The 15,353-nt window shown below is 39.0% G+C and overlaps 1 protein-coding gene and 1 long non-coding RNA gene across 4 annotated transcripts in view; one reads left to right on the forward strand and one right to left on the reverse strand.

Moving 5' to 3' along the window:
* Positions 1 to 15,353, forward strand: part of LOC149436004 (uncharacterized) — a 132,204-nt gene that overhangs the window by 51,242 nt on the left and 65,609 nt on the right. The window lies entirely within an intron of this gene.
* AGTPBP1 (ATP/GTP binding carboxypeptidase 1) overlaps positions 3,198 to 15,353 on the reverse strand; it is a 208,424-nt gene continuing 196,268 nt past the window's right edge. For all 3 annotated transcript variants that reach the window (XM_089662110.1, XM_089662111.1, XM_089662112.1), the window contains one exon: positions 3,198 to 6,619. In XM_089662110.1, the coding sequence (XP_089518236.1) occupies positions 6,415 to 6,619 (205 nt within the window). In that variant the 3' untranslated portion in view covers positions 3,198 to 6,414. The remainder of the gene's footprint in view (positions 6,620 to 15,353) is intronic.

Raw genomic sequence — 15,353 nt, forward strand, 5'->3', positions numbered from 1 at the left:
TTCTTTTGTAGACTTAAAAAATAAGACAGAAGTATTTTTTAGGTTGGATGAGTGGACACAATATGAAAACATGTTACTTCTCGGATATATTCTTACTGATTTATCTGGATCTGTCCCCCCACCATTCATGGAAAAGTGGGAAAAGGAGCTTGGAACAAAATTAAATGAACAAGAAAAAAAGAAAATATTAAATTTAGCACATGGTGCGGTGGATATGAATACAGTAGAAATGAATGCTAAATGTTTAGCAAGGTGATATATTACATCTAGTGTGGCACATCATTTACTAGCAGAGAGTTCACCATTATGTTGGAGGGGATGTGGGATGACGAGAACAATGGCACATATTTGGTGGGAATGTCCTAAAATACAGGAATATTGGCAAGCAGTAATACAACAAATACAGGAGATAACGGATATTACTGTATTGAAGGAACCTCGGGTATGTCTATTTCACAATTCTGAGTATACATTTGAAACAATATAAGAGCATGGTGATATTTCATTTATTAATTGCGGCTAAAGGACTGATCCCTAGATTCTGGCAGATGCAAGAAACCCCGAAAATAAAAGACTGGATAAATAGAATGGAGTTTATATATAGGATGGAGGAACTGTATCACAATAGATAGGATACTAAAATCGTCCTTTTAGTAGTTGGTATGTAGAGAAGGAGAGGGGATTGAAGAAGAAAAATAGTAGGATCAAATAGTTGAACAGATGGAAAAGAGAGAAAAAGGAAATAGTCAGAGGTGATGGGGTGGGGGGAGAGGGAAGGTAATATGTAAAATTTGTTCTGGAAATTGTGATTGTAATGTTTTGAAAAATTTGTTGCATTTATAATGTAAAATTGATAAAAATATAAACAAAAAAAAAAGAATCAGAATCTTCCCAGCATAGTGTAGTATAATCCGAAAAGTATTTTATTAAATAAAAACTCTATTCACTATATGCACTGTAATCCAGGAATGCGTTGCCGACATCCAATCTTGATCAGCGTCACCATAAACTCCACCCTTACGTGTTATGCTGTGCCCAGGTGACTTCATTAGAGTGTAGGCAGAGTGATGTGTCTGAGCATTTAAATAGCCAACCGTGTTTACATGGTGTCATGGTAACAAGATAACATACGGAAGGCGGGAGCAGACACCGATGTTAAAATACACAGCGGCTCAAGACCTCTTCTACTATGCATCATATTGACCTAAATTATGCTAAAGATCACAAACTACAAAAAATATGCTCGATTATAAAACAATAAATCTAATATAAAATCAATAAAAAATCAATACCAAATAAAGTACAAATAAAAATGGAATAAATAACGTACTATTAAGAACACTAAAAATCTAAATTCCATAATGCAACTGAATAAGATTTGGATGATATACTAAACTAATAATTGCTAAAAAAAACCCCATGGGGAACTAGCATTTGAAGCTCATGAACCCACTTTGATTCACGCTGACTTAACACTCTAATTTTATGGCTACCTCTTCAGTGTTTGGAATATCTTTCAATAGCCAAGAAGAGCTATGTAGGATCTTTATTATGACAGAGAGCAAAATGTTTGGATAGATGTTTTTTAGATCCAATTTTGATGTTATTGAAATGTTCCTTTATTCCAGTGTTTCTCAACTCCAGTCCTCATGGACCCCCAACAGGTCATGTTTTCAGGATTTCCATTATTTTGCACAGGTGATTTGATCAGTTTCACTGCCTTAGTAATTACCACAGCTGTTTCATCTGAGGGAAATCCTGAAAACATGACCTGTTGGGGGTCCATGAGGACTGGAGTTGAGAAACACTGCTTTATTCTAACGTATAATGGCCGTTTAGTTCTACCTACATATTGTTTTTCACATGGACACTGGAGCACACCCTCAGTGTTGCAACTAACAAAGTCCTTAATGGTATATTCCAAAAAAAAACAACAGACTGGGGGTATTTACTAAAACTGGAGCAGACAGAATCTTGAGCAGCTGTATGGTAACCAATCAGCATCATTCTTCAAGTAGAACTATAGGAAAAACGTTTTTTTTTCATTTGGGATACAGTAAGGCAGGGTTATAACCCCTGTCTGTTTATTTTTTGCCATCTGTGTTCCACTGGGGAGATTTAACTTCAATTCTTGTCCAATATCCATAACAAGAAGTGGGAATAAATCCCCACAATTAAGGGAATTCCTTGGGGACCACCAGTTCACCAGTGTCCCCATTGGAAAATTTCCCCTCTAATACTTTTCTGGGAAAAACCCAAAACGTGGGGTTTTCTTTTACTTAACTTTCAATGATAATGGTAAACAGAACAAATAAAGAGGGTGAATCTCCTTAACAGTGGCACAGACCACAATAAAAACAGCTGTTTTAATCCCTCTCCATTATATCCAAAATGTTAAAAAAAGTTTTATCTTTAGTTATACTTTAAGCTTTGAAAATGAAAGAAAAGCGTGTTGCTGCCATGCATAGCTTCTCCGGGCTACTTCAGTCTTAGAAAATTCCCCTCAATACTCAACCCTTAACTTCACAATAAAAATAAGTAACCCTTTACACTTTTTTTCAACACTTAATCCCCTAAAATATAACAAAGTGGAACTAAACACCAATTTTTTTTCCTTTTGGATAGTGGAAGGAAGGGTTATATCCCGTTTGTTTTGTTTCCCTAGTGAGGGAAAACATGGTTGTCACCAGTACTAGTGTGCTAAGTGGCAGTTTTCCCCTCTATCCCTCTTCTGGCAACAACCCAAAATTTGGAACTTTCATTGACTTTCGGTGATAATGGTAAATAAGAAATACAGAGGGTTAACCTCCCTAACGCAAGCACAAACAGCAAAAACACCTGACAGGTGTTCTAATCCCTCTCCACTCTATCCAAAATGAACAAAATGCCTTTAGCTATACTTTAACCCCTAATACTGTTAATCCATTCAACTCCTTACTTTCTCCCCACTAAAACATTCTGGGCATTTCTTTGCCGAAAGAAGTCTTCCCTTGCATCAAAACAAAGCAAAGCCAAATACTAGTGCCAAAAATCATCACTTCATCATTTTCTTCCTCAACTGTTCCAGAAGTGTGGCCTGCAGTGGTATTGTTTTTAATAAATGCCATTCTCCATGGCAGTTCTTGACAAAACATGAAGCATATGTAGCAAAATGATGTTAGTTTGCCAGAATAACACATCAAAGCAGCAAAACAAAAAACAGTACCCATATTCCCTTTAATTCCAGTTTCCATTTCCAGATCAGTGATAAATAATGGAGACAAATCTCATGTTAATACAAATCATTTCAGAGTGTATAAGGTGCACTTAAGGAAAGGAGTTGATAGCTTTCTAGAACCTACAACTCCTTGATAACAGCACACAAAACTTGTAGTCATAATAATGATAAACACATATGGACACAATTTACTCTACTGTAATCTGAAAAATGTTACATTGAATAGTTCATGGCCACAAGCTTCATTGTTTTTACTCCTCCAACACCAACATAACTACATTTATGATTCAGAGTTCTTAGCAGAATTTTATCAGTTGCTTGGAATAATACAGAAATGCATTTTACAAATCTCCAAGCACCAATACACTATAGTTTATTGAAGAGGAAGTCCATCAGCTTTATAATACTGCTGGAGACTACTGCCACGGATTCTCAGCTTCAGTATACAGCAGCCTTAATATAACCTAATCTAATTTATGGCAATTGTGTTTATTTGTTCCCTGCATAAATATATGGGTGACATCACTGCTCAGGAGAAAGTAATCTTATGTATTATAAGCCTGCACCATTGGAGGGGGATACTGAATCCGCTTGTGTCCGTCAAGAAAACAGCTTTAGGTGTACTTACACTTTAAGTGAAATAGCAGTCAGTTCACCTTGTGTGTCAAAATGTAATACAAAATAGACCTATTCAGCATATTTATAAAGTATACTTGAAAACAAGTTGTTGCTATATGAAATCTAGGTAGGTTGGTCAGTATGCAGGTGGGCCATGCACTAAGTAAAATGTTCACATCTTAGGATGAATAAAAATTTTAGAAATCTGATGATTTGGGGGATATTTTTTGCATCCCAGTCCTGAAATTCCAATTTATACACTTGCAAGTATGTATTAATGCGTCTCCTAAAAGCCCTATAGAATAGTAAGTTTTACATTCTGTAAAACTACTACAAAATGTGCATAATATACAATAGATTTCTTCATAAACAAATATTGGCTGTTACGGATTATCACACGCAACATAAAAGACAAATTAGAACCTAAAACAGTTAAACTGAGCCTTATTTTAATTGAAAGGTAATTTTATTTTGTACTGTGACCCTCTAAACTACAGCTACTTCTTGACAGAAGGCTCCATAAGGTGCCATATTATATATGATCTACTAGAGTAAGCATCCTCATAGTGCTGTCAGAATCCTAAATAATTTAAATGCCAACTTCTAGGGACATAGGCACAGACCCTCTCTAAACCCATAATGCAGTGCTTAATGCCAAAGTAAACTATTGCCAGATGCATGCATTTCCATGTTGGATGCCTATGCAAATACAGAATTTCAGGAAGTCAGTATTCGCACTGGAAATTTAAAATGGTGCAGTGGAACTGTGAAGATGAAATCTGTGATTGTACAGGCATGATGTGCCCCCTTATTTTGCCTTCTATCCAGCATCAGACTTTGTATAAAAAGGTTTTATGGGGATTACTAGGACAACTTGCTTTTGTCTGAGGCACTTAAATGTATTAAAGAAATGTCCTATGATCAGACAGCTAATTTTTTCCTGATCTCAAAGATACTATACCTACTGTTGAAATCTGGTATTTTCTAAGAAACTTCTTATTCTCACCTTAGATTGTACACCCCTTGAGGGTTAGGGACTGATGTGAATGTTCAATATATGTGTAAAGCGCTGCGTAAATTGACGGCGCTATACAAGTACCTGAAATAAATAAATATTTTTATGGTCACACTTCTTGCTACTAAACATTGGAAATGAAAGTGGGAATTGTTCCCACTATTGCTCAGAGTGGAGTAAAGTGTATCCAATGTACGAATATCATTTCATGTTCCCACTCCACTGGTCAAAACACACAGTAGAAAATTATCTGGCATCAGTTCTCTTCTGTGTTGGATCCTTGCAAGTGGACAGTGCATAGCTAACAGAGAGGGAAGAGTGGCAGTAAAAGAACTGATACCAAATAAGCATGAAGCTGAATATTAACAGTGTAAATCATGTTCCAAATCAGCTTTGCTTCATACCCCCCACTCCCAATTCTACTAGTTTACTTTTAAACCAATTTTTAAGAACTGTATATTGTCATTTTCAATTCTTTCTTTGGCAAAATGTTGTGGCCCCTAACATTGTTAAATGTGTTTTCACCTAAAATTAAAAAAAAAAAAAAAAAAGAAATTATATACAAAAATGTATACGTAACTTGGATTCTGTAAAAACATGTACAGTATGGGGATGTACAATTGGATAGAGATAAACTGATGGACCAGTAACCCAAAACTGAAGATACTAGTTTGATTTTTGGATTTTCTCTATAGCAACAACTTGGTTGTAAATGGGTTATATCAAGTAATACAATGTTTAAATGAATTTAACAATAAACCCTAAAAGAACTTCTCTATGCAAAGTCAAACTTACAATATAGTAAGCAAGCAGATTATATGGTGCTACATCTATTTATGTGAAGAGTGGCCAAAATGAACAAAAAAAACCTCTTTAGGGCATATTTCTAATGCAGCAAATCTGACATTCACTAAACATTCATTGCAAGTGAATCCTTCAGGTGGGTGTGTTTGAAATAACAGTGAATGGTGTTTGTTGAAAATCACATTCATTGCTTTATAAATATGCTATTAAAGTCTTTAAGGTTTGACAAACTTCAAGTAAAAAAATGAAAAAACATTGAGAAAAAAGCCAGACACACTCTCCCAATAAAAACAGATTACAAACACAAACAAGTCCAGATATAAAGCAGTGTAGTTGCTGAGCTGGAGTTAATACAATAATGTTTATACTGAGACTTTAACCAAAGTTTCCAAGTTTTACAACCTGAACAGTGCAAATACGAATAAATTACATACAGACATAAGGTATGGTTTTATAGCAAGAAATATTATACAATATTGTGCAATCGACAATACAGAATGGCTTTTTAGAGATGTCAGCCACCTGTATGCCATCAAAGAATTTATTTGCAGCATGTCTGTCGTAAAAGCCATGCAATATAGACAGGAAAACAAATGAAGCTACTTTTATATGCCCAAAGTGAAAACGGCACAATCCATAAGAAACTCAACAGAATGTTTGCTCAAGCCAGCAACACCTTTATTCTTTTCATTGGCTTGAACTACACTGATCCATCGTTGAGCACACCTGCCAAAACATTTCCTGCCAATCCCATGTGATGTTAACATACTTTCTGGTTATGTGTTGTTTCCGAGTAAGTTCGTGTAGCTTCAGGATCTGAAAAGCTTTCATCATCCACTGCAGAGGTTTCAAAGTCCACAGCAGTGTCCTGTAGATCAGGATCACCATCATCATTGCTTTCAGCACTGTAATCCACTTCCTCCAGAAAGCGTGGCTCATCATCTTCCAAGACATATGTGGTAGGGCTGGAAAAAAAAAAAAAAAAAAAATTAAAAAATATTAAACCTGTCATGATCCAGTGCACCTACCTGATAATTGCTTACACTGTTTATCTGGAAGTCGGAACATGCTGTTGAGGCAGATCATAACCAGAGTGTTGGGAAACCAGCATTACTGCACATAACAATGCTATACTAAGTTAACAAATACTTTGTATAATTAACAGACCATTTTCGTGGTACAAGCAGGGTGTTTTTTTACCTAAATGGGAGTAATACAGCTTGCTAGATTGCTTATTTTACATGTCATTTATCCTGTCTGGAAAAAAATGGTCATGAAATTATGAGATACATTTTGGAAACAAATGATTTTAATTAACTAAGCAAAAATGTGTGCTCTATAACCCTGTTGTTCAATGTTTAATATTTTTTTAACTCTATATTAAAACAATTACTTGTCAGGTGCCTTCAGCTGCATTTCAATGTATCTTGAGCATCACCATAGAGTAAAGTTTGTGACCTTACGCACATACTGTATGCCCATACACCTTTAAAATAACTAAACTAAGGATGTGTAAATATGCGAGCCCGGTCCTTTCCACCCAGTCCTTTCAGATCGGCAGGTCAGGCAAGTATGAGCTTAGTTCTCAGTTCTAGAAAACACAAGCAACTGATCCATGCATTGGGTGTAGAACCCCACTGCATGGTAAGAAAACTATTTTGACTGGAGTTCTGCTTTAAAGTGGTTGTAATCATGGAAAGTCAATTACAAACAGAACACTAAATCTAATAAAGAACAAGGGCACAAATCATTTGTGCATAATATGGCAGGTAAAAGAACAGCCTATCATCTATAATCCTCCCTGCTCTCCTGAAGAAAAAAAAAAAAAAACCTGACACCAAGAAAAAAAATGGTGGCGCCACACCCCTTCTCCTTTGATTGCCAGCCTGTGTAATGAGAAACATGCCTAAGCCTGTATGAAAGGGGCATGTCTGCTGCTGCTGCTCTGTACCTCGCTGTGAGCTGTGACTGAGATGGTAGCCAAGTTAACTTTCACTTTACTCTCTCCTCTCCTCCAGAAATCCAAGTAGAAAGCTCACTAAGTCAGCAGAGCATACAGAAAGAGAGACATCAGAGAAAGAGAGAGAGACATCAGAGAGAGAGACATCAGAGAGGAAGACAATGTAGAGGGAGAGACACAGAGAGAGAGAGAGAGAGAGAGAGAGAGAGAGAGAGAGAGAGAGAGAGAGAGAGAGACACGCACACACACACGAGTGATAATCCCTTATTATCTCACGACTCGACTACTGCAACTCCCTCCTCACCAGCCCACCTCATCACAGACTATCCCCACTTCAGTCTATCCTGAACTCAGCGGCCAGACTCATCCACCTTACCAACAGCACCACATCTGCCACCCCCCTCTGTCATTCCCTCCATTGGCTTCCAATTGCCCAACGCATTAAATTCAAACTACTAACATTGACGTACAAAGCCATTCATAACACTGCCCCAAACTACCTTACCGACCTGATACCCAAATACCACCCAACCCGTACTCTTTGCTCCTCACAAGACCTCCTACTCCCTAGCTCCCTGGTCTCCTCCTCCCACACCCGACTGCAGGACTTCTCCAGGACTTACCCCATCCTCACTACCCCATTCCATAAGACTGTCACCTACCCTCCTCACCTTTAGGCGCACCCTGAAAGCCCATCTCTTCAGGGAAGCCTACCCCACCCTCACCTAACAGCTGATCTCCTCCACTCCTCCCACCACTCCATCCCCCACAGCCACTCCCTCCTGTACCACTATCCCCTCCCTCTTAGATTGTAAGCTCGAAAGAGCAGGGCCCTTGAACCTCTCGTATAATGTTTTGTTACTGTATTGTCTCATGTACTATATTGTCCCCCACTATATTGTACAGCGCTGAGCAAACTTTTTGGCGCTATAAAAACACTGTATAATAATAATAAAGACATCAGAGAAAGAGAGAGAGAGACATCAGAGAAAGAGAGACAACAGAGACAGACACCAGAGAGAGAGAGATCAAACAGTGAGAGAGACATCAGAGAATACAGAGAGAGACATCAGAGAATACAAAGAGAGAGAGAGACATCAGAGAATACATAGAGAGACATTGTGATATGGTGGGAGGGGAATAGTTTGATGTTAGGTCTCCACCCTCCCCAAGCTTTAGTGCTATGCCACGCCCACAGATCGACATATTTCTGAGGGCTACAACCAAATGAGGATGACTTTGAGAGGTACACACAATGTGAATTAGGTTACAAAATCATTACTAAATTGTGCAAAAGAATGGTGTTTTGGGATTTTGGGTTTACAACCACTTTAACATTTGCAGCCAGCAGGTGATGAGTATGAGGCTAGTAATAAAGGTTTTTAGAAGGCTCATTTGCTTGCTGTAAAACATTTATTTTAAATAGTAGGATATGAGATTGTAAACACTCTGAATGACTGAAAGAAAAGATCCACCCCTTATCCCTCTTCTTAAAGTGAAGTGCCAGTGAAAAATGTAAAAAAATAAAAGTCAGCAGCTACAAAAACTGTAGCTGCTGATATTTAAAAAAAACAGCCACTCACCTGTCCCTTGATCCTGCAGTGTCCTCCCAGCAGCCCGTTTCCCCAACTGTCCTGTGTTCCGGGCACTGGCACTTCACAGCCGGGAGCCCACAGCGCATGAGCGAGTAGCTCTGTGCTTTCTGAATGGTCCCGTAGTCTTCTGGAACATGTCACGTGTCCCAGAAGACTACGGGGGGGAGACAACCTCAGTTTCCGATCACCAAGACGATCGCAGTGGAACTGGGAGCGGGTACCTGTCAATTTCGGGTACCCGCTCCCCAAAGGTGCCAGTCCTTATCGGGGACCTGTCCTTAAAGTGGAACTTCCCCTTTTCGGTGGAGCTCCGCTTTAAGTAGACACCCAACATTTAGTTAGCAGGAGCGGTCCACAAGTGGTAATTTTAATTAGAAAACCTAGAATGCTCCGTTAACAGTGATGCACATTTGCTTCCAAGGTCCCGCCAAGCGGCTGTCCTGCATGCAGTCCAATCAACTCTCACAAACTGCTTTGCTGGGTTTGAAGTCAGCTTTCCATCAGCACATTTTTTTCTTTGTTGTTTTTTATATTTTACTATTAATTTTTGGCTTTTATAAAGTTTTGTTTTCCAAATCTAAAATGAATCTGTCAAAACAGAAACATTGTAGCGCTGCCATTGCGACCATGTTCTTGAAAGGGGCACAGAGTTTTAAAAGAAGGCCAGGTGCATTGCAAAGAACTCTAAAGATCCTTTGAATTAACTTTCTGTAATAATTTAAAGGGTCTACTAATAAAAATTTGCTGTGTGAAAGTCTGAACATTTGCACAGCCATCATAAATAATCCCTGTAATGTGTATATTATGTGCAAAATGTAATTTTGTATTTTCTATGACCGCTAGCTCTATCTAGTGGCCATAATGCGTTATTTTCCAGAAATACAGCAATCAGGAAAATACTGCATTAAGGCCACTAGATGGAGCTGACGAACATAGGAAATAAATAGAATATGACATTGCACAAATATTACACATTTTGCACAGGTACTTTTTTTTTTTTTTTTTTTAAATAGACCCATAGGCATGTTATGGGGATTTACTATAATACAAAGTTATTATTTAAACTGGTCTCGGTTTTTTCCCTTTTTTTTTTACAACTTATATAAAGTACACTGGCGACAGAAGCAGAAGTTTACCTGGCCCAACTAGTAAAAGTGACCCCCACCCCTATATATGTACCACCTCCTGAGTATCAGCGATGAGGAAAAACGTGAAGCCCACCGACAGAAGGCTTCTGTTTTGAGGAAGGTCCTTTTTACATGCCTCCGAAAAACCCATCTAATGCTAAAGGGCATATGTTTTGGTATCTAAGCAGCAAGGGGTCTACATGCTCATGTCCCTGTTGCTATGAAATTGCCATCCAACTCAAGTGCAGAGACAACAAACTATGTTAGTGATTAAGTAATCATCTTCCCAAATATGTAGATTTTGTGTGTGTTAAAAAAGAAGTTCACGTATAGATATTTATACCTAGTTATATAAGACTAGCTTGAACCAGTGTAACTATGTATATACCATACCTGGTTGATCACCCTGGAAACCACTGAAGTAGACACTGCTACTCCAATGATTTCCAATTGCTTTCAAGGTCCCGCCACGCAGCTGTTCTGCTACATTCTGAACATAGAGGGTTGGCCACTTGGCATGGGTGCCATTCAGAATGAACACAAAGTGTTCTCTGATTGGGAGAGGTGGAGAAGTGGGGTAGTGACTTTCCACTTTATCCTATCAAGCTGGACCAATTGAACTATGCATAAAATATCCATACTGGAAATACTTCTTTAAGTTTAACATTGTACAGCAAGAACAATTGTGAGTGTTCACCTTTAAATATACATAAAACAACAAACACATAAAAAATACAGGGGGGGGGGGTCATGGTAAAATTAAACAAAAGGGATGACAGCACTGTAGGATTTAATCCTAGATTGTAAGCTCCAAGGAGCAGGGCCCTCAAATCCCTCTTGTATTGAACTGTATTGTTGCTGTATTGTCTCCCGTTATATTGTAAAGTGCTGAGCAAACTGTTGGTGCTATATAAATCCTGTATAATAATAATAATAAAAAACAAAAAAATGGTCGCTTTCCTATTCTGGATAACACATACCTATATAAACAAACTAATTTGGAGCAAAATTTGTCATCTAATTATAGCAACAAGCTTCTGTTGACAGTTAAACTGGAACCTAATGGAGGAAAAAAAAAAATCAAAAAAGGGATGTAGAATGAAATGAAGCCTTTGCTTAGAAAAAAAAACAGCTCTCTCTACACCCAGTTTCATTGCTCTCCTGTGGGGCTAGATAAATATATTTGTTGAGAACCTTTAAGTGCTTCTAAATATTTCAACGGATAAGTATCTCAGACATGCTTCTACAGCCTGCTACATCTTCATTTTTATTCCTAATCAAATAATGTGCATTATATTGATCTCAAACATTGTGCACAGACAGGTTTTAAGCATTCCTAATATATTAACAGCAAGCCACTGACAAACCCAGAGCTGCAGATATGAATTTGAGCATGAATGAAGAGAAGAAACCCCACCACCAGGAATTCTTTGGAACACTTCTATGATACAGAAAACAACAGGCGGTGTTTTAAAAGGTCAAGTTATATTTCATATATTCTTGCACCTGTAAAGCACACCCATATTTAAGCAGTAAACAATTTTATTTTCAATTCTTTATCATTTTTCAAAGAAATTACAGAAAACTACTTGCTCCAAGAGAGCGAAAACAGTGGACAAACAACCATCCAAGGTCAGAAATGCAAAATGCATAAGACAAAACATACAGTGTACAGTATGCCAATGAAAATTCTTCCTTTGGAAGCAAACTGATTCACATGGCCCTATAATGGAAACTGTTGTCTACTTCTAGCATAACCAAACAGTATGGCTGGAAAGTATGTAGCAACCATTGCTCCAGTGCTCCTTCTGAACTGTAAAACAAAGCAACCCCCCCCCCCCAAAAAAAGGGGAGAGGAAATTAACAAAATTGTAGGGAGGAAGGGGGGACAACAAGACAAAAAAACAGGAATCAAAGTAGGACTGGCAAGTGGTCTTAAGGGTGGGAGCCAAATAGCGAGCAATAATCAGGAGAGCAGGAGAATTCAGTCCAATAAAACCACGTTTTATTGAAGTGCTCCTCTGTATGATTGGCTGAGGCCAGCGACTCCTCCATTCGCCTGATTTCAGAAATCCTTGCAAACCACTGCTTCAAAGAGGGAGCAGACGTTTGTTTCCAGCAGGCAGGTATACATGCCTTTGCTGCACTGAGAAGATGGATCAAAAGCGCTTTATACTTCTTCAGAGACATAGGGTTAGATGTAAAAGAAAAGCCACTGGATCATTGGGCAGTTGGATATCAGTAAACTTAAAACTCCAATGTTTCACTTGGGACCAAGAGTCCTGTATTCTCTTACATGACCAAATGATCTGAAGCATGGTGCCCACCTCCTTCTGGCACCTCCTCTGTGGAAAAAGCTTATGGAGAGTCTTAGGGAACACTGCATGAGATAGACGCCTTGTGAGTCATGATCAAGATTCTGTCACATTGTTGGTCTGTGAAAGTACGTTCCAGCTTGCGTTCCCATTGAGTCAGATATTTCAGTTAAGGAGTTTAACCACTTTGAGGAGAGTTGAAATTGAAGCGATACACAGAGTTTAACCTCTGACAGTGTAACTCCAATAGTCGGATGATTGCGTAGTATCATAGGAATATCCGACTGCAGCCAGGCGAACCCTCTGAAAGGCAGTCCAAAAAGGACTGTTCCAATAGGACCCATTGTTTGTCTGTAGACTGGGCACACTAGTGTAGGATTCTCACCATGTGCGTTGCCCTGTGATATTTGAAGACGTCTGGTTGACCAATGCCTCCCAATGATTTGGGTCTCATCAAGAGCTGTTGGATTCTGTGTGCTTTATGTACCCAAAAGTGTACCCAAAATTGACAGGTACCAGCTCCCACTTCCACTGGGATCACCTAGTCAATTGGAAGCAGAAGTTGTCCCCCTTCCTGTAGTCTTCTGGGATACGTGACAGGTCCCAGAAGACTACGGGACCAATCTGAAAGTACAGCGCTGCTCATGCATGCGCAGCGGGCACCCGGCTGTGAAACCAGAAGCTGTCACACCTGGGTGCCCACACTGAAGATGTTGGTGCCGGGAACACAAGACAGACAGTGAAACGGGCTGCAAGGAGAACATGATGGGATCGAGGAACAGGTGAGTGGATGCTTTTTAAAAGTCAGCAGCTACAGTTTTTGTAGCTGCTGACTTTAATTTTTTTACAGTTTGACTGGAGCTCCACTTTAAACACAAGGTTCCCATTTTCTAGGCTTTTCTTTAGGAACATACTTTGCTTTAAAATTTTCTGTCATGGTTCTTCCATTAATTAGCTCATATCGAGTTTTCCTTGTTGCTTTTCCTGGTAAGCAGTTTTGAAGATCGAGGGCTGTCATTATTGCCTTCGCCCCGGTATGTTCTTTGCATATCCACATTAAAAAAAACCTGCTTTCATCACATTTAGAAAACACAGTTTATTCTATTTAGCAATACCGTTTTGTCATGGATTGTATGTTATATCAGTCTGGAACATATTTACATGTATCCTCAGAACAGTTATGTTTTACCACTTGTGTACTGTGTCATTACGTGGATGGAGTATTTTGGCATTTTGCCAAATTTGTTGTTTACTTAAGTTGGTCATTGATAGATTGAACTTTGTCTGGTTCAACAGGGACTGGCTGAATTTCAATCCATCTATGGCAGTTCCCGTTCCACAGAAGTCAATATAATGATCAGCTTGTTGAAAAGTTTTCCTTTGATTACAGCTGATCAGTGTATTTGGACAGTGGAGGAGATTTCATTGTCAGAATACAATAAATCAGCAGGGAGGATTTCTCCCTCCACCTTGCTTGAGTGGATAGGGATTTTTTTTCCTGGAGTCTGAGTTTTCATAAGATCACATTGATCTGAGTTAAATAAGTCCAAAGGATGTTAGGATTTGCCTATTGCTTTTAAAGTGGTCATCAGCCTGAAAAATCTAAATTAAAAGAAGCAGTTTATCTCATACAGTAAAGCAGCAGAAGCCATCTGTCCCCAATCTTGCCAAGAATGCAGCATCTAGCAATCTCAAATCCTCTCCCACTTTCCTGCAGTGTTAAAAGCCGACACATTAAAAAATTTGTGTCGCCACACCCCCGCTCTGGTGACTGACAAACTACGTAGTTCTCTCATGTACGAGCATGACCGAAGGTGGCGTGTGTCCAGGATTTCATCACAGTTGCACCCCCTACCTCCTCGAGCTCACCCAGGACTGGCAACTCTGTGCTTGAGCATTATTGGACTAGAGAAAGTCAGGTGGTGTCTTCCTGGATCTCCTATTGGTCAGTAAACTCATGAGGGGTCGTGGTCAGCCAACAGGGGATTGCATTGTTCAATCTTTGTGTGCTCTGCTAAGCCATGCTAGTGTGATTGCTGGGGAGAGTGTACAGGTGGGAGGAGAGTCCTGTGATGTCACGACTCCGCATACTGAGCTCCAGCATGTAGACGCCCACGGAGGACTGTGACAGGAGCAGGAAACCTCAGGTACAACTACTGCAATTTGTATTTGTATTGTAAAAGCATAAATATGATGCATGTCTTTGATATTTACTGAACTTGAGGTTTACAACCAGTAAACCAACCAATAGTTTCAGGATTCCTGTGTCTGAGACAGCTCTCTTAGATTGTAAGCTCCATGGAGCAGGGCCCTCCTATCCCTCTTGTATTGAACTGTATTGTTGCTGTATTGTCTCCCGTTATATTGTAAAGTGCTGAGCAAACTGTTGGCGCTATATAAATCCTTTATAATTATAATAATGCAGTTCAAATGATTTTCCAATTTGAGAGTGGTAACCAGTTCATTGCACAATTGCTGATACAGTTCATCTGTGTTTTTTTTTTTTTCTTTAGCTAGTATGTAGCTTCCTTTCGTGAGAATACAGCTGTTACCGCTGAATGTCACTACATAATCTTGCTTGGTAAGCTTCTTCATTGACAAAACGTTACTTTCAACAGTAGGAACACATAGTACATTGGTTTATTACTGGTGATTAGAGGGCCTCGTAGAGAACCTTCCCCTATTTTCTCTGAGAGCATACA

This window comes from Staurois parvus, unplaced genomic scaffold (assembly GCF_062004578.1).
Source record: "Staurois parvus isolate SC_StPar_1 unplaced genomic scaffold, SC_StPar_1.0 ptg001432l, whole genome shotgun sequence".
Lineage (NCBI taxonomy): Eukaryota > Metazoa > Chordata > Amphibia > Anura > Ranidae > Staurois > Staurois parvus.